The sequence below is a fragment of the Oryza sativa genome, chromosome 11, assembly GCF_034140825.1.
Source record: "Oryza sativa Japonica Group chromosome 11, ASM3414082v1".
NCBI lineage: Eukaryota > Viridiplantae > Streptophyta > Magnoliopsida > Poales > Poaceae > Oryza > Oryza sativa.
The window spans coordinates 14,294,393-14,317,565 of record NC_089045.1 but is presented as its reverse complement, the minus strand read 5'-3'; the positions used below and the strand labels follow the sequence as shown (position 1 = coordinate 14,317,565).

General features: G+C 43.7%; 1 protein-coding gene and 1 long non-coding RNA gene across 2 annotated transcripts; both read left to right on the top strand.

Annotated features, from left to right (window-relative positions):
* Positions 1 to 14,158: 14,158 nt before the first annotated feature.
* On the top strand, positions 14,159 to 15,546 carry LOC107275286 (protein CASPARIAN STRIP INTEGRITY FACTOR 1). Its single transcript, XM_015759945.3, has 3 exons — positions 14,159 to 14,549; positions 14,897 to 14,934; positions 15,127 to 15,546. The coding sequence occupies exons 1-3, from the start codon at positions 14,468 to 14,470 to the stop codon at positions 15,271 to 15,273; spliced, it is 267 nt and encodes an 88-aa protein (XP_015615431.1). The 5' UTR covers positions 14,159 to 14,467; the 3' UTR covers positions 15,274 to 15,546.
* Positions 15,547 to 19,144: 3,598 nt separating this feature from the next.
* LOC136353863 (uncharacterized) lies at positions 19,145 to 21,421 on the top strand. The gene is made up of 3 exons (XR_010737339.1): positions 19,145 to 19,705; positions 20,025 to 20,090; positions 21,211 to 21,421. It is a non-coding gene; the product is annotated as an uncharacterized lncRNA (long non-coding RNA).
* The last annotated feature ends 1,752 nt before the right edge of the window (positions 21,422 to 23,173 follow it).

The following is a 23,173-nucleotide window of genomic DNA, read 5'->3' as shown; positions in this document are numbered from 1 at the left end:
GCCTCGGCCTCGGTTCGATCTGGCTCTAGGGAAGTTGGCGTGACACTTCAACGACTAGAAACTGTCTCCCGTCAACCAACCGAGATTATCGATTACGACAACTTCGACTACAACTACGACTTCAACAACTTCGATGACTTTGGCGATCTCGACGAAGACTACAAAGACAACTACACTCCTCTCTTTTTTGGCGTCTTTATGGCTGACAACGAGACTGAGGAACATCGTCTAGCTGGCGAAGCTGATGAACAACGCTCCTAACAAGAAGCCCAGTGTCTCAGGTTGGTGCAAGAGCGACGAACACAGGAGCATGCCCGACTGCAGCATGAACAGCAAGAACGCGAGCGATTGGTGCGGGAGGCTGAGGAACGATGACAGCGTGCCTTGGCATCTGGACGCCGAGCACGTGAGCTAATCGGACAGCAAGAAGTTGATGGCACGCAAGTTTTTCGCGGCCCGCCTCTCTCTCCCGGGGTCACCGACAGGTGGGGCCCACCTGTCGGGCCCGTCCCCAACCTCCGGCCGCCCGTCGTCCGCAGCCGCTGCCTCGCAACCACCCGCGCTCGCCTTCCCCGCGCCACGTCGGCCACGCCCGCACGTGCGCCCGCTTTTCCCGCGCCCCTCAACCCTCTGTCCCGCTCGTCCGCGCCCCGAGATGGACAGGAATCGAATTTCGAATCCCGCCTCTCTCTCCACCTCCACCCCCCCACGTCGGCCGGCGAAATCGGGCCACTCCCGGCCACGTCCGAGCCCCCTCTCCCCTATTTAAGCATCACCGCCCACCCCTCTCTCTTTTTCTCCATTTCACCGAGCTCCCCCGTGCCCTCCACCACCCTAGCGTCGTCGCCCTCCTCTCCGCCACCGCTCTGGTCGCCGCTAGCCGCCGCTAGCCGCCGTGCCAAGCCGCGCCGTCGACGCCATCGCTTTCGCCGTCGTGCGGGCCGTCCTGTCCACCCCTCCTCCTTTGGAATCCGCCGCCGGAACCCACTCCGCACCGTGCGCCGGTGAGCACCGCCATGGCCACCGCCTTCGGCCGGCGTCCTCGCCCTCTTCCATCTTCCTCTCTCCCTCTAACCCCTCTCATCTTGTTCGCTAGGTGATTCCGGGGACCGTCCATCGTTCGCAATCGCCGCTTGCCCGGTCCTCGCCGCCGTTCGACGTCGCCCCTCCGTGTCGGCCGAACCATCGGTGAGCACCTCCCCATCGTCTTTCCCCTCTCCCTCTTAGCGTCGCCGCCCTTGCCGCTCGGGGCCGCGCCGCTGTCGCTCGCCGTGCGCCGCCGCTCGCCGTCGGTCGCCGCCGTTCGCCGCCGCCGCCCCGCGGTAGCGCCGCCGTGCGCCATGGCCGTCGGGCCAGCTTGAGCCACCCGTGCGCGCCGGCCGCGCGCTCCCACCGCCATCCGATCTACCGGGGCCATCCGTTTGGCCGCCCACGTGGCTGCCCCGTGGCCGCCGTTTCGGCGCCACGTGGTGCGCCGCCAACTCCCTGGATTGTGGACCCGGTCCACCGCGGACCGCCACCCCGAGCCACTACCATGTGGGGCCCGCATGTCGGCGCCGCCCCCTCTCTCCAGGATTTTAATTATTGCGCAATAAATTATTTAAGGCTTTTCTGTTTATAGTAAAAACACAATGAATCTTGTAAAATTCATATCTAATTCATCCGTGCTCTGTTTAAGCCCATTCAAGTCTCAGTAAATCAAGAAAAATGCAAAGAATCCATCAAAAATGGTTTTTTTTTCTCTGTTTCAGTAGTCTTATGGCCTGTTTGTATTGTTTGCTTTGTATGTCGCTTAGATTCCGGCTATCCCGACGCTCCGGTGTACTTTGAAATAGTCGTCGAGGTTCCTCCAGCAGCAAAGCAAGGCAAGTCATGCTTGTCACTTGAACATATTGAACCCATATTGCAAATGCCCTATTGTTTTTCTTTAAATACTGTATTGTTTTATAATGTTACTACGGGATGTTTACCTACTGTATAGCCATGCTATTTTTGTAACATGCTCCTTTGTTAGCTTGGGATATAACATGACTAGATATTGGACTAGGGATTGCTTAGCCATGCTTAGTTCAACTAGCACACAATGGGGGAAACACATTAATGCATAGACTTCAGGTTCTAGTGTTGATGTTGGATTAGAGCCACCGTCCTGGTGTTGGTCAATTAAAAATACCATATGGTGCACTGTGGGTGCATGGTTTTGATGGTCGTGCCCATGGCACTTAAGGACCAGTTCGCGGGATGCCCTGGAAGAACTTATCGTACTTACCACAAGCAAGCGTGGGCAACGGCTGGGCTTGTAGTGTAGCTTTCCTCTAGCTGACACATCCAGGCAAGGGTGGGCGTGATAGAGTTTGGATGGGCCCTGCGATGGCCTATGCGGCTTCCGGATTCACCTAGGCACGAGAGGGGACTGCCCGCTGCCTTGCGAGGAGTGGGGGTGAAACCTGAGGTGTGGTGTGCTTGGTTAGAGGGGGTTATGCAAAGGGTCCTGTCACGGCCTCTTTCCGGTATGTCGTGGTGGCATGTCGGTGCACGGAAATATGTCGTGGGGCTGTGTGTTGTGCATACAGTTGTACACCTCTAATCAGAGTAAAACTATTCGAATAGCCGTGCCTGCGGTTATGGGCGGTCAACCAGATTCACCGAGATTAGTCTGACCCAAGTCTAGTCTAATGGAATTGATTAGTTCAGGTGGGTGGTTGGGCCTGTTGCAACGTGGTATAGCGTTGGACAGTGGATGGTTAATATTGATTAATTGTTACAACTGTTTTACTGCTTTCAACTACTGTTTATAAATGCTCGCTTTATGCAAATGATCCGCTCTACCTATCCTTTGGTTATATCCTGCATCACACCCCTATTCCGGTATGACTTGCTGAGTACGGTGGTTGTACTCAGTCTTCCTCTATTTTCCCCAATCCCTAGAGTTTGAGTATGCGTCAGATGGTGGTTTTTTCGAGGAGTAGGCTTCATCCATGCCATCGAGGATGCCTGTGGAGTGGTGTTCCCGCTGCAGTCCAAGTCAAGGCTTAGCTCTAGTTATCTTTTATTTTTCCGCTGCATTTATGTAAGACTTTTATAATGTTTGTAAGACGTGGATCTGTATGTCAACTTTGTCGTTTGTGTACCCCAGCCGATCCTGGACGGGGATTTTAATGCACATTCTACTTGGAATTCTATTCGGGAATTTCTGGGTGTGACACAATCCGCGCAGCAGGAGGAGATAGCAAGGCAATGGCGAATTATTTACCAGTGGCCCTAGCTGACTCTGCTCGATCCTGGCTTCATGGGTTACCACAGGGCACCATAGGATCTTGGGCAAAGCTCCAAGATCACTTCATCGCCAATTTTTAAGGCACCTTCGAGCGTCCCGGCACACATTTTGAACTCTTCAACGTGATCTAGAAGCCCGGTGAAACGCTTAGGGAATATATTCGGCGCTTTTCTGAGCAACGTAACAAGATCTCCAGTATCAGCGATGATGTCATCATAGCCGCATTCACAAAAGGAGTTCGTAATGATCTTCTTGTCAGCAAGTTTGGACGCAAGCCTCCCAGGACGGTCAAGCAAATATTCGAGAAGGGCAATGACTTCGCCAAGTCTGACGAAGCTGTTCTGGCCTCCAAGCTGTCGGGCATCAACTGGAAATCCAAGAAAGATAGACCAACCACTGGGGTGAGTGGAAGCGGCACCAACAACAAAGATCGCAAGAGTAAGCCCGAGGATCTGGTGGCGACTGCAACACATTCTTTGCATCAGCGATCGCGTTTTGACACCTACGACAAGATCATGAATGCTCAATGTTCACATCATCCCAATTCTAACCATGCTACTCAAGATTGTTTCATCCACAAGCAATTTGCTCAGCAATATGCCAAACAAACCAAGAAGCAGACGAGCAGAGCACCTCGAAGAAGAAGGACGACGATGATGACGGCCCGCCTGGTTTTCAAGATTCTCGCAAGGAGCTCAATCATATCTTCGGAGGGCCTGAAGCCTACGACTCCAAGGGGAAGCAGAAGCTGACCGATAGGGAGATTAATGCCGTCCAGTCGAAAACCCCTCAATATCTTCGGTGGTCGGAAATAGCAATCAAGTTTGACCGCTCGGACCATCCGGACAGAGTGGTCCACCCGGGGCGGTACCCCTTGGTACTAGACCCAGTGGTTCGCAACGTCAAACTTCGTCGATCCCTCGTTGATGGCGGTAGTGTACTCAATATTCTCTTTGCCAAGACTCTGGACGGGTTGCAGATCCCATGAACTGAGTTGAAGCCGAGTAGTACGTCCTTCCATGGAGTCATGCCGGGGTTATCCTCTAGACCACTCGCCAAGATCACTCTGCCCGTTACTTTCGGCACTCGGGAAAACATCCGAACAGAGAACGTTTGCTTCGAGGTTGCTGACTTCGAAACAACGTACCATGCGATACTCGGACACCCGGCGTTAGCCAAATTCATGCCTGTCCCATACTACACCTACATGATGATGAAGATGCTAGGACCTCGGGGGTTCATATCTTTGCGAAGCGACATCAAGCAAGCCGTCACCTGCGATAAGGAAAGCTGCGAGATGGACTCGCGAGATTGCACTCGCTCGTGAATCGATCCGACTGGTTGCATCAACTACGGCTGAAGGAGAAGTACCTGCAACCAAGCTACCGAAGATCGGAGAAGGCAATGCCAAGACCAAGAAGATTCCCTTGATCCATCTCATCCCTCCAAAACTGCTATAATAGGCACTGAGTTAGATTGTAAATAGGAAAGCACGCTCATCACCTTTCTTCAAGCTAATAAAGATATCTTTGGGTGGAAACCATCTGATATGCCTGGTATTCCTAGAGAGGTGATTGAGCACTCCTTAAATGTTAAAGATGATGCTATTACCTATCAAGCAACCACTCCGCCGATTTGCCCAGGACAGGAAGGATGCAATCGAGGAAGAATGGACCAAACTGTTAGCAGCAGGCTTCATTAAAGAATTCTTACATCTCAACTGACTGGGAAACCTAGTCTTAGTTCGGAAGAAAACAGGACAATGGCGCATGTGTGTTCATTACACGGATCTCAACAAGTCTTGTCCTAAAGATCCTTTTGGGTTGCCTCGCATTGACCAAGAAGTTGATTGAATAGCCGCCTGCGAGTTACTCAATTTCTTTGATTGCTACTCGGGATATCATCAGATCAGCTTGCAGGAATCCGACTGCTTTAAAACCTCATTCATCACACCGTTTGGAGCTTACTGCTATATCACTATGCCCTTCGGGTTAAAGAATGCTAGGGCAACTTATCAACACATGATCCAGAGGTGCTTTTCAATCCAGATTGGTCGCAATGTTGAAGCCTATATCGATGACGTTGTAGTCAAGACCAAGCAGAAGGATGATTTGATCGCTGATTCGGAGGAAACCTTTGCTAGCATCCATGCTTTCAGGATGAAATTGAACCCTGAAAAGTGCACCTTCGGAGTACCTTTGTTAGCATCCATGCTTTATGGTGTCTCATCGGGGCATACAAGTCAACCCGGAAAAAATCAATGCCATCCTCAACATGAAACCGCCTAGCTCCTAGAAAGATGTTCAAAAGCTTACTGGTGCATGGCGGCGCTCAGCCGGTTTATTTCAAGACTTGGCGAGCGGGGGATGCCTTTTTTCAAGCTACTCAAGAAGACTGACAATTTTTAGTGTGGTCCCGAAGCCCAGCAAGCCTTTGATGATTTCAAGAAATTCCTCACGACTCCACCAGTCCTAGCTTCACCACATCCGCAAGAGCCATTATTGTTATACATATTGGCAACATCGTAGGTGGTGAGCACGGTTTTGGTTCTCGAGTGAGAAGAGGAAGGCCATGTTCAAAAAGTTCAACCACCAATTTACTTCGTTAGCGAGGTCTTGGCCGACTCCAAAACAAGATATCCCCAGGTATAAAAGTTATTATATGGTGTCTTAATTACCGTAGGAAGTTGGCCCATTATTTTCAGAGTCACTCGGCCACGGTGGTCACATCTTTTCCACTCGGTGATATACTTCATAATCGGGAGGCGACTGGACGCATCGTGAAGTGGGCTTTGGAGTTGATGTCTTTGGATTTATCCTTCAAGCCACGAACGTCGATCAAGTCTCAAGCCCTGGCATATTTTGTTGCCGAGTGGACCGAGTGTTAGGAAGATACACCTACGGAAAAATTGGATTACTAGACTATGCATTTTGACGGGTCGAAAAGAATTCCAGGCACTGGAGCAGGGGTCATTTTGATTTCCCCGACTGGGGAGAGATTAAGCTATGTGTTGTGGATATATTTTCCTGCATCTCACACTATGGCAGAGTATGAAGCACTGCTCCATGGGCTGAAGATTGCTGTGTCCCTAGGGATTCGACGCTCTTAATTTAATATAACTAGTATTTATCTAATATACATGTTTGTCATACACTCCCTCTTAATTTAATATATGCAACACGCAAATTAATACTATACCGTACCACTATAATGGGATGTATAGTATATGTGTAAGCAACAATATCTTATTATTGGATCATATATTTGAGTAGTTGCTTTTTACTGTAAGCTATATAATACATGTTGATTTTAAGATGGCTCTGTTTGGTTAACTAATGAATATCAACCGACTATATATATATATATATATATATATATATATATATATATATATATATATATATATATATATATATATATATATATATATATATATATATATATATATATATATATATATATATATATATATATATATATATATATATATATATATATATATATATATATATATATATATTCTACTTCACATGACATTGTATCGACTAATTTTTAGGTGGTCCAAATACAACTAGCTCTGTGATTACTCTCCTAAACAAGTTAAAGATTCATCTATGTGTGTTTATATTTTAGTTACAAAATATGAGGCTAAACTTTATGTAAATAATTTATAAGTCATGGATTTAGTTATATTTGGACATAGACTAGTAAATGGCACTAATATTTTCCTATACACCCATTAATTGGAAGGATTGATTATAACTAATTTATTTAGTTGCTACAGTGACAAGACATGTTAAAGATAATTATGCTACTATACAATATCCATTTTTATTTATTGGCACGCTATTTAGGTTAACTATTATCTAATCATTTGATATTAATTAATTTATAATTATAAATATATTTTATTAAATAGTGAATTATATATCATTGGAAAGCTTATGAATTTAGATGAATTTAGGTTCAATTTTCACTCAAATCCGAGTTAAAATGAATAAGTTATGCTAGTGTAAAGATTCAAATTTGAATTAATCCGAGAAATTGCGAAAAGCTACTGTTCATAAACGATTTATTTTTAATCCAAGACATATCCCCTGACAAGTGGGACCCCGGGTTTATTCCTTTTTCGTACCGAATTATTTTCTAAAGGGAAATAGGAAGAGCTAATGACAAGTGGGGCCCACATGTCATATACTCGAGACCATAAAACTTCTATAATTAGATTTTTAACCACCCGGACCCACATGTAATAGACACAACTAATAAAGATTAAGAAGGGGATTACTATTCACCAATTACGTGGGGCCCACTCTAATCTCTCCTCTCCTTCCTCTCTCTTTCTTCTTTTATCTCTTTCTCTCCCTCCCGGCTTCTTCTCCCTCCTCTCTCTCTCGGCTCTCTGGCGACGGCGACCGAGCAAGGGGAGGAGGCGGTTGCTTACCGATGGCGGCGGTGGCGATGGTGGCGCAAGGCGGCGACGCACGGCTCGGCACTCGGCGCGGCGCGGCGGCTTCGAGGCGACGGCGCGGCGGTACGTAGGCGGCGGCGCGGTGGAGAGAAAGGGGGAAAGAAAGGAGGGGAAGGAGGGGGGGTGATGTGGGATGGAAGGGCGACCGGGGAGGGGATTTATATGGCGCGGGGAGGGGCGGCCGGCTCCATGGCGATGCGACGGCATGCGGCGCGTGGGGCGTGAGGCGGCGGGCGCGCGGCGCGAGGCGTGACGGCGACGGGCGACGCGACGGCGACGGCGGAGCATCGACGGGACGGCGACGCGGCGACGGGACGGCGCGGCGCGGGGCTTGGCGTGCGGCGATGGCAGCACGACGGCGACGGGGCGTGACGCGCGGAGGGGTGGGGCTCGAGGCGATGCGACCGGAGACGGCGACGGTGCGCGGGACGGGAGGGGACGCGGCAGCGGCGCGCGTGGTAGCGGTGAAGTGACGGCGCGCGGCGGCTTGGGGCGCGAGGCGCGCGCGGCAGGGGAGATGGGACGGGCGCGCGGCGGGGCAGGGGCGTGGAGCGCGAGGCGACGACGTGACGGCGACGACGATGGCGCGCGGGGCTCAAGGCGGCGACGATGACGGCGCGGCGGTGACGGCGATGGCTCGACGGCGACGGCGATGGCGCGCGGCGCGGGGCGCGAGCTGGCGCGCGGCAGCGGCGCGGGCGACGACGATGGCGACACGAGCGGCAGTGGGTAGGAGGAGGAGGAGGGCTAGGACGGCTAGGAACCAAATCGAACACCTAGGGGGCTAATGAACAGTGCTAGCCGGCTATTTAACCCTATTTTAGCCTATTTCCTATATAAATTTTATTCGATAAATCCTAATTTTTACACAAATGAAGTTTACTCAATATTTGTGTTATTCTAACCAATGGATTGACCCTAGATTAATTATTACCCATATTTATTTATTTATCGCACAAATGAATTCTTTTTAGATTAATTTGAGTTATTGGCCCTAAGGTGAACTTATGTATTTTTGAAGACTTTGGGGTACTATTAAATTTAATATAACAACTTGTCATGATTAATACATTAGCAGATTGGTCAAGTTTAGTTGTATAGCAATATATTTTACACGGATAGGTTCAATCTATTTATTCTATAAATAGTAAATTGAGACTCGGCACAATATTAATCTAATTGTTTAATTAAAACCTCACAAAATTTTATAAAGCTTAATTGAATTATATGACCATTATTTCATGTGAATTGGTTTACCTTTATATAGACCATTATAGTTTAGTAATATTTAATTACTCCTAGTGAAACTATGTTATAGATAGAGTTTCATTATAAATGGTCATCATTTCATGTGTATTTAGATGTCATGGCACACAACACATGGTTCACGTATTTAGTATTTAATCCATAATTTAAATTAGTAATTAACCTTCCGTTTGTCTGGCTTTGTTTTCTTGTGCGTAATTATTTGTAGGGTTAACAATATTATATTCTCGTAAATTTATCTATTACTTAAATTTTAGATCCTTACTTTACTTTCTTTGTGATCATTTACGGTTTGGCAAGCAATAGCAATAACAACCGGCATGATGCAAAAGTTTTAAAAAGTTCGAAATTTTAGTGATTTTTATTGTCTTGAATTTTCAGGATGTTACACCAAATGCAGGGCGCCATACAATGATCTCCTTGCTCGGCAACACCCCGTGCGCCACCATTTCCTTGAGAGTTTCTTAACATCGGAAGGCACCCATTGGCTCTGGATGTTTTCTCTCTCTTCCGCCATTGACGAACATCGTGTGGGGAGATAGAGAGTGTGGGCTACAAAAATGGATGGGGAAATTGAGGGCGGTGGTTGCCTGCATGATTTTAGCCAAGGGAGGCAGCTTGGGAGAGGCAGATTGCGGCGCAGCGGCGAACCCTAGCTTTTGGCGGCGCGACTTTGTTACTATAGTGTGAAATGGGGATTGAGCGGCTGTTGCGGCGAAGAAGATAAAGAGCTTTCCTTCGATGCGATTTTATTGCTGGGTATCAGTAAATGCTAATGGGCCTAGGCCCACACAGTGTTTTCAGCCCAAAACATACCTTCGGTGTGGCTGATTGTTGTCCCTTGGGATTTAGGCGTATTTTTGCTTAGGCAAAATAGCCCACAATAGAAAAAGCCCGATACCGTTAAAATCCTTTTTTCCGCAGTTAGTAAATTCCTTGGAATTACTACGATGCATAAAAAAGGTGCCCAACAGTTGAAAACGCCATGTTTATTTTGTTGACTTTCTCTAAAAAGTCAAAAAGCTGTTTGGGTTTAATTAGGACGACTGGTTTTTATGATCGACGTTCCTTGTGAGAATTTATATGCTTTGCTTCCTTAATACAGACTACAGTTACAGCTTAGGCTGGTTAAACTTGTTAGCCGTTATTATTCAGCGGTTGATAAATCATTTATGAGTTTTTACTCAGATTTTTTTATCACAAAAGTTGTATTTACTCCAAGATAGATGATTGATTTATAGAGTGTTTCTTATCAGTCGGGTCTTTATATATCATCTATGACCTATTTTTGAGATTAATTTTTGGCACAATTCAATCTCGAAATAAATTTTTTGAAAGGGTCAAATTGTGAAAATTGCAGCTCGGTATAGTAGCTGAATGGCGACAATGGCGCTGGCCAAGTAGAACCAGCAGCGGCACCAAGGAGTGCCTGCGGTCAACTGTGCCTGGATTCGTGCTAGTATCGATCCGACTCGTCGGCCCAAATCTGCATCGCCATAATAGTTCTTGCATCGGTTTCCGTCAGCATATCCATCAGTGATGGTGCTATTGTCATTTTTTAACAGTTTTGTGCATTCTACTGATGTTTCGCATTGCATGTGTGAATAGACTATTGAAATAATACTGAAACTTGTTCAAACAATTCATCGGATTAGAACAGTGTGTTCTTAAATCTTTTACTCTAGCTGCTAGGGAGTAATTTGGAGTAATTTATTTACTGAAGAAAGATGAAAAAAAGTATATGAGTAATTTATTTACTGAAAGATGATTGGGGTAAATTTTGTTGTTAGATCAAAAGTTTTTACTTCTAACTTGATGATAGAAGTTTATTTACTAATAAAAAGGCCAGATGATAGTAATTTATTTACTAATAGAAGACCAGAGTAAAAACTTGTGTCTAACAAGTGAGTAATTTATTTACTTATACAAAGCGCGTGTTATTCGTAATTTATTTACTAAAACAACAACTTGTACTATTTCTTTATCAGGAGAAGCACTAGTTCAAATAGTAATTTGTTTACTAAGAGAAATTTTGCTATTTATTTACTAAGATAAATTTTGTGACAAGATCACTAAGTTGATCATAAGTAATAAGGTTACTGGCAGAAGGGTAGTCAGGAGTATTTTAATTACTACGAGAAGCATCAAGCATGCGGGAATGAGTAATTTAGTTACTGAGAGAAGTAAAGAGAAGTACGTGGGAGGAAAAATCAGGAGTCACGAGTAATTTAGTTACTGAGAGAAGTACGTGGGAAGAAGAATCAGGGAGTGAGATTAGAGGGAAAGAATTGCAAACAAGAAAGAGAAAAAAAGGAGTGGGTGGGAGAAAATGGTGCAGGATGGGGTAAGGGTGGGGGTGTGGGGGGGGGGGAGGGGGAGTGTGTATCTGTGAGGGGAGCGTTTTAGTTATTGCACACACTAGGTGTGGTTAGGGTGTCTCTATCTCTATATATAATTTATATAACTATTACATTTCCATGAGCATATTGTCACATATAAGTGAAAAAATAATCACAATTTTAATGGGGTATCATAATTTGATCCGTTCATGATCCATGTCAATGTCTGATTTAAGTACATGAATGAATATGAATGCTTTCGCGTGAACATACACAATATGATGCTTTTTCTTAAGCCAATCCATATAAATTGAATATGACTCCACGACCGACCCATTGATTCATCAAATACCACAAGTGGAATTGATCAACCTTTAGTATCATAACTCTAGTTCTTAGAGGTGGATTAATTAGTGGTGTGCGCTTTATTCCCCACTAAGTTCAAACGATTCCCAACCTTATCTTGTCTAAGTGGCAGACTTACTTTTCCCCCTTGGCTTCGAATTGGTGTAAACCATGTGTTAAGGAATATTATTGACCAATTTTGTCATGAATAGGAGCACAACAAAAAAGTTGATGTGGATGTATGGTTGATGTATGTGGGATCCTCCATGTATGATTGTATGACTCTATCGCTAGTCATCTCATAGTATGCCATATGAGTCTATTTTGCAGATTGTAAACCTTGGTGGTACATTGGTAGTAGTGGCCGGGATCGAAATTTCGGTTCAAAATTTACAAAATGCCAAAAATTTTGGAAATCTCGGGAAGCAACTATCTCGCTTGAAATTTTTGGATTTTTCAAAACTATGGAAATTTGGTCAAAATTATACAAATCAGTCAAAATTTGTTAAAATTTCATGTAGTTCGATACAAAAAAAGTTTCAAAAACCATGAAATTCCAGTGGTTTCTAAAAGCATGAACCCTGAGTAGTGGTAGACAGAAATGTATTACAGCGTGTGAAACTTATCATAAAACAAGTATACATACACATACCCTTCTTGTCGCGTTCACCTCCTTGGTACATCAGTGAGCTGGTTTATTGATGAAATTGTTTTGCGGGGTTTCCTTAGCTCATGCATGTTTTCTTACTTAGCTCATCCTCGGCCAGTGTTGCGTTTGGAAGAAACTGGATATGCTAAGAAAACATAGAGTCTGACGTAAGGGTTATAACACACCCTAAGATGTTCATGATTGGTGAATTATTTTGTTTGATAAAAAAATTTTGGCTCATGGCATTAGTAATTCACAGCCAAAAAGCAAACTTGTAACCAATATTATGTTTATCCTTCCAAATTTAACCATGTATGTTACTCATACCAAAGATGGAACAACACCCATTAAACAAAAAGTTAAAGGGACCTATGTATCGATAAGATCATGAAAGTTTTCATATTCAAACTAGTTGGATTTCCAGCTGATATGTAAGCGAGCTAGAAAAATGTTTTTTGAAACTAGAATTTCATTTGAACTATTGCTTCAATTATTTTTCTTTAAATTTAACTCTATGCAATATCAATCAATACATGAAAATTAATCGTCTATTTATAATTTAGCAGATTTCCACAAATTTGCTATAAGTCTGATATTATCCCTAGTAACATCAAAATATTTTTTAGCATCAATATGAAAGGTTTCTGTTTTGAGAGAATCATATTGCTACATGCGTAAAAATTTAAAACAAAACATGGTTACAAACTGAAAGTGAGAAATGAAATAGTATTACATATCAGCCAAATATGATTCTTCTAGTATTATCGGCCATCCCCCCTACTTTCCCCCATATTTTATCAAGTGGTCATGTTAGAAATAAAAGCCAGTCATTCATAGTTATAAGGACAGTATCCTTTTAAATAGGAATAAGAGAATTCTTACTACTCTGTTTTTTTTCTCTCAATTGAAGAAGCAATTGGAAAATAAAATAACAAGTAGAAAAATGAGTAATAGTCTGGTTATAAAAATTTTCAACCAAAAAATTTGAATTGCATTAACATATTTATTCATGTTGTATGTTTGAAAGAATAGAATTGTATTTACTCGGGAATGTTCGTGCAAACTTAAGCTCCAGTCAACTATATTGAGTTGTATGCACCGACCAGTTCAACCTGAAAACTTAAGCTGACGAGTAAAGACGGCCAATTCACTTTATATACAAACATCACATGAGGTCCCATCGGGACTCCAGCATAGAATAAAAGTGGGCTGAATTTTTTATTTAATTGTGTGCCAACTAGTATTTGAACTCGAGATCTCTGGCTATCATACCATATTATGTTGCATGCACCAATCAATTTAACCCAAAAGCTTAGCCTGGTTGGGAAAGACGACAACTCACTTTATATTCCAATATAATAGACTGAAGTTTAATTGTCCAAATTAAATTTCATAGCGTCTAGCACAACAGGTCGTAGTACGTGCCACTGTTAAAATTCACTGAAAATGAATCACGAACTGTTTGATTTATGTTTGTGAAAGCGGTTCAGAAGAATTGCTAGTTTCTGGAATCTTGGTCGATGCCACGCGCACTGCTCGTGTTAGGACGGACCACTAAGCTCATGGAGTCATGGAACTAAAATGGGGGCGTTTCTTCATGCAAAGGGGACGCCGATGCATATGCGATCACCAAAGGTGCCCAGTGACATGGAAACCACAGTGCTTGTTGTTAATTGGTGCCCTTTTTCCATGGTGCTTGCCGGATGTGATCGATTCCCCCTGTCACTTCTTTATCGGTCGACAAGGAGCAGAAGGCCATAAAGAACTGGAGCAATCAAGCATTCCACTAACGCTAGCTCTTGTTCCTTTTGTTCTCCTTCAGAGATATAGCATATTAGTAACCCACTAACACTTGACTGATGCACACTCAGAAACCATGGAGGCCAAGTGCTCATCATCCTCCTTTTGCTTTCCGTTATACTAAGGGGAATTTGGACGCACCAAACTATCATGCCAAGATGGAACGGAAGCGCTGCTCGACTCGTCAGCTATATAAGCCATGAAATGTACTGTTCTGCTGGCGCAAGTTCAGTGCCTTGTCGGCAGAGTTGATGAGAGTGGCAGCCTGTTGATCATCAGGAACTAGAAGGACTAGAGAGGGAAAGAAATTAAGTAGAAAGATGAGCTCCAGGAGAGTTAATAGAGCTTCGGTTTTCGTTATACTGCTCATCGTAGCGTCGGCGCTTTCAGTTTTTACTGCAGGTTTTGTTAATTGTTCCGTTTCTTCTTTTGCTATTTTCATTTGAAGAATTTATCTTATATTATATGAAATACTCTCTCTCTCTCTCTCTCTAGATCTCAAGATCTCTCTCTTTCTCTCTAGATCTCTCTCTCTCTCTCTACATTATAAGATTTTTTGACATTTTCATCCCTGGTCTAAATTTACTAACATACATATATATGAAGCACGTTTATGGATCCATGCAAGAATCTAATCAAAACCCAAACATCTTATAACGTAAAATAGAGGAATTATATGCTTAGAACATGCAAATGTCTGAATTAAATTTTAGGTTAAGCTCACTAACTTTACACGACTGTTTTTACAGGAGGAAGGGAGCTGGTAGCGCAAGAAACGAATCAAAAGGTATATACAGATGGAATTCGAAAGTAGTAATTAGCTGTCCATAAACAAATCACGAAGAAGAAGAATGTTCAAACGAGTTCATCATTGATTAATTAAATTTTGAATTATAAAAAGTTCCGGAGACGCACTAAAACAAAAGATGTGGTATAGCAAAAGAATTAATGTATGATTAACTATCATGTCATAATTCAGAAATATTCTAGTGCTGCACTCGGAGAGGGAGCGACATCGTCAGGCGAAGTACATCCAAGGAACCTTATGGTTAAGACAAACGACTACGGGCGCTATGACCCATCTCCAGCCTTCTCCAAGCCTCGCTTCAAGATTATTCCGAACTGATGATTAGACCTGAACCTGACTTCCCCTTTGTTACGGTGTTCAACCACCGCTCAACTAATTAACACAGTACCCGTTAGATGAAGAGTAATGCTATATGTGTTTGTCTAAAGTGTACGTACTACAATATTGATATTAGAAAATAGGTTAGTACTAGAGGTGGTCAAAAACATGGTATTGGTGCTTCGGCACCGTCGCTTCTGGTACGATAAACATTGTATAAATATCGAAAGAAGTATATATATTATCGCGGGCTCAGTGTGGCATACTTACTAATATGGTTCCTTAAGTGCTTTTAAAAGACCTTGTTAGTCGTTTTTGGCTTTCTCCCAAAAGAGCCATGTTATATTACTCCTCTTGTAGATTCATCTTGTGGAGATTATGGGTACCGTATACCTGTATAGCATGGATATCCGACTGGTTACAAGAGATAGACTATTGAGATAGATTATGTTTAGGGAAGGACTCGGGTATTATGTTAACTTCTATGTCAAGGAAATATCCCGTAGTTCTAGTCGGTTACAATTGTAATATATCTGTTAGCCTAGTGCATAAGGCATATGGGATGTACATTGTAATTGCGGCTCCTCCCCCGGGTCCGAGTACTCCTAGGAGCATAACTTTTCCCCCAGATCATCAGATCAATAATACACTCGGCGGAATATTTCTCCGGACAGGAGAAGGGTATTACTTCTCGTCGAGAAGGCCTGAACCTATATAAACCTTTGTCTCCTGACCCATCCACTTTTCTAGCTTGATTGCCACCTTTTAGTATTGCTGAAATCTTGTTTCGACATATCTTGATTTCCCTTTGTTCCTAGAAATTAAGTCCCTTCATCTGCGGGCCCCATCCACTACTACGAAAATCAATTTTTATGTCGGCCAAAATAGGTTTTTGCAGTCGACCAAATGCTCTGCTAGAGACCAATGACCAAAATAGGTTTCTGAGATGCACCTTTTGTTTTGTGCTTGTGCACTCTTACCATTACTAGCACTATGGCACCCCAGCTACTTCCCGTGACGTAATTTCTTTTGGTTGTACCAAGCAAAATTCCACCTATTGAGGCGCTTCAGGTTCTTGTATATTTTTTTCTAGTTGTTCAGGCACTGGCTATTCAGGCTTTGCTGCTGCTCTGCTTGTTATTGCGGGGTTGGCAATGGCGATGGTGATTGCGAAGGATGCCTAGGTGATGCTTTTGTAGGATCTCACGGTTCTTTCCGGTTACAGAAGGCATGAGGTGATAACCCCGGTACCCATGGTATGGTTAACACCAAATTTTGGTAAGATTTATTGGTAGATACGGTTAAGGGAAGAGATCAACAAGCCTATGGAGGTTTAAGTTGGTCTATTAATTCAAGAAGGAATCATGAAGACTAATAAATTGGGGTTAAGTTGGTCTATTAATTAGGAAAGTTTGTGTCGTGTCCAGTTGGGACTCAAATCGGCCTATGGGTATAAATATGTACACCCATTGTCTTTGTAATCTATCTCTCAATGGGATGTTCTTAGGAGTACAACAAAATTGGTTTCACAACTTCTAGAGTTAGCATGATTTTATTAGACAAATTTCGACCGTCAATATAACTAAAATAATGGAGAATTAGCTATGCTTACAATACATATTTGTTTTTAAATAATATAGTTCCACTTGTACTTAGAGAATAATATGTTGCAGGAATTTATCAAATAAAATAAAGAGAAAGTGAAGAAACCTCACTCCTAAGAAAGCTAGAGGATAAGGAGGGCCCACATGTCAGGTGTAACCATCCCAAAACCACCTTAACTATCACAACCCACTAAAGGACCCACCTGTCAGTGCCCTACCCGAAGCTAGAGGCCTGTTGGGCCGGCCCAGGTTGGTGGCGTCGGCTCCGGCTAGCCCTCCACTTGAACAATTTAGTGAGTTATAAACATCTTTTGAGTATAATTGAAATATCTTTTGAGTAATTTAGTTTAGCTCGGTGAGAATTATTTCTTGGTTAGTTCCTAATCAGAGTACGGGATCATCGTTCACTATAATCAACTAAAATATAGTGATTGCTTTAGTGAGTTATAAACACTAAAGTAGTAATCAACTGTGTCTAGGTAGTTGATTTCCGATGTTTGCTCCGCATCCCACGGTAGGTGTGAGGTGGTGATAGCCCTCAAGATCACAAAGTCCTCCCTGTCCGGGTGCGCAGTAGAGCGATATCTAGGAGCACCGGGCTGGCCAGTGCCCGAAGTACCACATTAGGATTAAAATTAAGCTTTCTGCAGACATTGTTTCTTACCAGCGAAACATCTCTATCCTTTGCCTATCGATAGCTTCGTGTCCTTGGATGAACCTGAACTGGAATTAGCACACACATTCCCTGTGGAAATTGATACCTGAGGATACTCCTGGGTGAAGTGCTACATCGGTATATTCTGTGCGCTTGCGGAATTGTCTGTGATCGTAAGAAATACCAACAACTGGCTTGGCATCGGGTCGCACCATTAGTTTGTGCTCAATCACCTCCCTGGGCACTCCCGGCATGTCTGACGTTTGCCAAGCGAACACGTCCACATTGTCGCAGAGGAAGGTGATGAGTGCGAGTTCCTATTTGTTGTCCAGTGTTGTCCCGATCATGACTATCTTGTTGGGTTTAGAACTGGTCAGCGGGACAATTCTGATTGCGCTATCTGGTTTTGGCGTCTTGTTGGGCTTGCTCACTTTCTTGTGTGGCTCAATCGTCGTACTGCACTGCCAACTTGGCGTTTCCCTGAGTAGTGATTGTCCCTTTTGGTCCTGGCATCTTGAACACTTGGTACACATAGTGGGACGCTGCCATGAACTTCGCGAGTGCTGTCCTCCCGATGATGGTGTTATATTACATGTCAAACTCCGCGACATCGAAGGTGATCTACTCTGTTCGGAAGTTGTCAGCTTGTCCGAAGGTGACAGGTAGCGTGATCTTACCCAATGGTTTGGATGACGATTTTGGAGTGATCCCGTGGAAAGGTTGATCTGCGGGCGTCAACTCGCTTCGTGGGATCCCCATTGCATCAATTGTGCTAGCAAAAGGAAGATTGATAGAACTGCCATCGTCGATGAGAACCCATGCCACCTTTATGTTCCGAATAGTGGGCTCGACCACTATCGGATATCTGCCAGGTGTGGTTGCGATCCTCGAGTGGTCCGCCTCAGAGAACTCAATCTTGTGCTGGGACCATTTCATCTTGGTAGCAGCCCCCTGTGATGTAGAGCAGACTTCACGTTCTATCTTCTTATATTCCCTCTTCGAGGAGTATGATGTAGAACCGCCAAAGATATGCGAACATGTAGGTCGAAGTCTGGGAATGAGGAGGCGGAGTCGGGGGTGGCTGCAATAGCGGCCGCTTCGACAACACGTATTCGCTTCCCCTTCTAAATCGCCAGTTGACGTGCAAGTTCCGTCTTGAAGACATGGCAATCCTCCATGGCATGCTTGTTTGTCTTATGTATGGGGCACCATTGTCATCGCGAGTCGTCGCCTTGGGGGTTTGGGCGCTCGGGTTAAATAATTCATTCTTTAATCCATTTTCTAGAAATTATTTAAAAGCCTCCAAGTTAAACCTTAATAATCTAGGAAAAAGTGCAACATAAAATTGAGCTAGATAAAATTTCATTAAATACTTTGCTTCTTAATTTATTTTCTAGATTTTTGTAGGAATTATTTGGGCAAGGGAAGTATTTTTAATAAATGAAACATCATTTCACGAATTATTTTTATTGAAAAAGTTTTTAAAATCCTCCCCTAAGCCGTTGGGCCGTTTTCGGCCCAACATCTCCCTCCCTTGTGCGCGGCCGTGCGGCCCAAGCCGAGCTGCCGCACCTCCCTCCTCTCAGCCGCCGACATGTGGGGCCCACATGTCGGGTCTTTCTTCAACCTCCGGCCGGCCACAGCCGAGTCCGAGCCGCCGCTGTCCCCCACCAAATCCGCCCCAACCGGCCATCCTCGCGTCCGATTAGTTGAGGGGTTTTTATCCCTTTGATGTCCTCTATCTTTTCCCCCAAGAATCGGAGCTAATTGCTTTGTATATTATCCGAATCAAACTCATTTTCGAGTTTATCTCTCCAAACTAACCCTAGGATTTTCCGGCTCAAATCATCTCGTTTGGAGTCCGATCTCTCTAATCCAAGCCTATATAAAGCATCTCCTAGTCGCCCTCTACGTTTCCCCTCAAGTCCCGAGCCCCGCCATTGCCAGAAGCGCCGCCACGGCGTAGCCCTAGAGCCACCGCCGCCGCTAGCGTCGCTGTCGTCGCTGTTGGCCTCCACCGCCGGGTTCGCGAGGTGGAGGAGCACCCTGTCCACCCCATCATCACCGTCGCAAACCACTAGAGGGCCTTCGTCGACGTTGAGCCGAGCCGTGCCGCCGTGGGACCTCGCCGCCAGCCATCGTTCATCGTCGTCCGTCGTCATTCTTCACACCGGTGAGTTCGCGTCATCGTCCTCTTCGCATAGGTGTCTTCGGATAGCCCGGCTGAGCCCTCTATCGCCGGTGGTCGCATGGTGCCGAACCTAGGCCGGCGATGACGTCATGATGACGTCATAAATCTTTTTATTAGTTTTTTATGTATTAGATGACAATCGATTAAACTTAGAAAATTCATAACTAAATCATCGTAACTCGGATTCAAGTGGTTCAAGTTGCTAAATTCATATAAAGTCGAGATCTACACGTTAAAAATATCCACATGTACTGTTATGCTTGTTTTTTACTGTTTTGTTGATTTTGTTCATTTGCTTTAGTTTCCGACGTTCCTGAGGAGTGTGTTTTCGTTGAGAAAGGTTCAGAAGTGTTTGAAGAAGCTCAAGGCAAGTCACACAGATCCCAAACAACCCTTTGAGCATGTTGAACCTATTTAAAGCTAATGTTTTATTTCAACTTATGCATTATTTTTAAATGTCATCGGGTGGTGAGCTTTTCCCAGTTAATTAGCCGAAGATGAATTTATTTTCCTATGGGTAATAAATTGATTAGCTCGAACCTTATATATTGGTTTGGTTCAGCTAAATGCTATATACGTAATTGCTTAGCCATGCTTAGAAACATTAGCTCATTAATGGGATGGATTGCATTACATAATTATTGATGGATTTATTTAATGGTAGCTCACGACGGTTAATCGTGTTATGGTAATCAATTGATAATTAAAACCTGTCTAATGGTGGGTTGTGAGCACATGGTTTTGATGGTCGTGCTCATGGCAATTAAGGACCGGTTCGCGAGCTTCTGTTATTGAACATTAACCGTGCCAACCACAAGCCAGCGTGGGCAATGGCTTTACCTTTTGTATAGCATGGTTCATTATGGGGTGCCCGACTGAGAAGCAGCGAGAAGTCCGTGGGGGTCGCTAGGGAGTCCATGCCTCTGGTTGTAGAGGGGGTGATTATGATCTAGGAATGGTCCACTGTGGTGAATTGTGTTGTGCGAGGGGTATTGTCACAGTTCTTTTCCGAGATATCGTGGTGGTATTGAGGGGCATGGTAAAATGTCGTGGGGCTGTGTCTTGTGGGTACAGTGGTACACATCTGGTCAGAGTAAAACTATTCGAATAAACGTGCCCGCGGTTATGGGTGAGTTGGACAATGTTTTTCGTGATTAATCTCACGCTACTCATTGGTGGTAATAATGTGATTATTAATTTGACTCCTAGTTTGGAATGGTATATCCCTGATATGGAGGTTTGATTTGTACAACCGAGGTTGGTTGTTCAGATGTGGTTGGGCCTATGCAATACGGGTGTATTGTATAGTGTTTATTTAATATTGCTTAACTACTCAACTATTTTACTATTCTCTCAAATATTTATTAAATGTTGTTTATGCAAATAAGCTATATTATGCCATCCTTTGTTATCATGTGCACTTGCATATTTGGTGTGTGGCTTGTTGAGTATGTCATATGCTCATTCTTGCAATATTCATTCATCAGAGGAGGAGTATTTCAGCGAAGGTGATGATGAGGAGGATTAGGCTTTGTTCGAGTCAAGTTGCTTGTGGAGTGAAGTCGCCATAGCTGTTTAGTCTTTTTTTTTATTTTTTGTTGCGTAGAATTTTATTCTTTTGAGAGGAACTATCCACCTCTGTAATAATTTATTGTTTTGCGAATATTAATTAGCTGTTTGATAGTACTCTATTATCAATTTGTTATTGTGTGCCTCGGCTGATTCCTGGAGGAGGATTTAACACACATGTAAGCGTTTGGAATTTTGGATAAAAATTCCGGGCGTGACAAGTTGGTATTAGAGCCACCTTGACCTTAGGACAAGCCAAATGGTAACCCTTAAGTAGCCTTCAAAATATCTTGGAAAGTAGAACTGCTCTTCTCTATTCTCTTATAAATTAATTAAGCTGGCAGCACATGCAAAGTTAGGTATAAAATATTTCTTTCCTTTTATTTTACTTTACTAAAACGGAAACTGGGCATTTAAAAAAAACAAAGTACCTTACCTATTAGTCCATTAAATAGTGTAATTGATTAGTTGGCACTGTACATCTATTACCGTATCGATTAAATCAAGTTTGTACTAGTACTGTTCATGTCTTTAAATGGTGACACTGTACTGTGCTCATGTTGGGCCTTAAGTTTGTATTTGAAGTTATTTGTCTAAAGTGATTTACTTCTGTCAGTGTCAATTATTAATTTGCTTCTTAAAAAAAAACTTGGGTCTGTTCTGTTCTTGCAAGTATAAAAAAAAAATTTCTGATGACCACTCAAAAAAAAATTCGAAAATAAATTGTGAAAAAAAATATCGAAAAAAAAACATGTTTCAGCTTAAAAAAATCTGCAATTAATTCCTGAAAAATATAATTTTCGAAATTATTTCTGAAAATAAGTGTTTCGGCCAAAAAAAATTCGAAAAAAAAACGAAAATTAGTTCTATTTGCTCCTTTTCTTTTAATTTTCATTTTGGGTCAATTTAAATGAGTCTAGTTTGTGCAGCTAACTTAAGTATATGCATTAATTCTTCCTTTATGTGTTCCTTTAGATGCCGCTCCATCCGCTGGAAAGCTTGATCGATGTGGTAGGGTTCGTTAGGGAGCTGAGAATGATGGCATTTGAAGTAGGCTACAACGTTGTCCCCGAGTATCGCCAAATTCCCCATGACCCCAATGAGGAGAAGTGTCATATTCGCGTGACGTTGACTAGTGATCGTGAAGATCTTCCGTCAATAATGTTCGAAGCTGGGGGAAGAAAGTACAGTCATGTTTGTCAGGAGGCAGCCTTGGCGGCCATTGGAGAGCTTCGTCATCGCTTTGATGATGAGTTAGTCATCAGCTTTCCAGTATCATCCACACAAGCCTCATGATCAAGAGTATGGAGGTTACACCTGTCCTGAAGATGAAGATAGCACCACTTTGAAGCGTGTCGAGTGTATGATTTGCGCCATGGATGCAGTTGGCGTGGAGCGGGAGAAAGCAGCTCATGAGAGGGAAAACTGGAACCGTGGCAAGATTTGCAAGCTAGAGAGCAAGGTGTATCGCCTGCAGAAGGAACTGGCTGAGCTTAAGGGAGAAGCACCGCCGCCTACACCCAAGCTTCGTCTCACCGCAAGGAAGAGAAGCCGTCCTCGACCTCGTATCCAGTTGGCTTCGAAGACTCGTGTGGTAGGAGATGCTGCGCCTGTTCGTGCTGAACCTGTCGTCCATGACATAAGTGATGATGAAGAGGAGGAAGACCCAGAAGAAAGAGAGCCAGCTACTCCAAAGGAAGAAGATCCATCTCTTCGTTCCGACGCAAGGCGGGATTAGTTGCCTAGTTAGACCATTGCCATAGTTCGTTGTGTTAGTTTGCTTGCTTAAGTTTGTTTGTGCGTGTGTAGGTAGCATGTTGCTTACATCATTGGTGGGATGTAATTGCATGAGTTTAGTTCTTTTGCTTGTCAGAGAGTAAG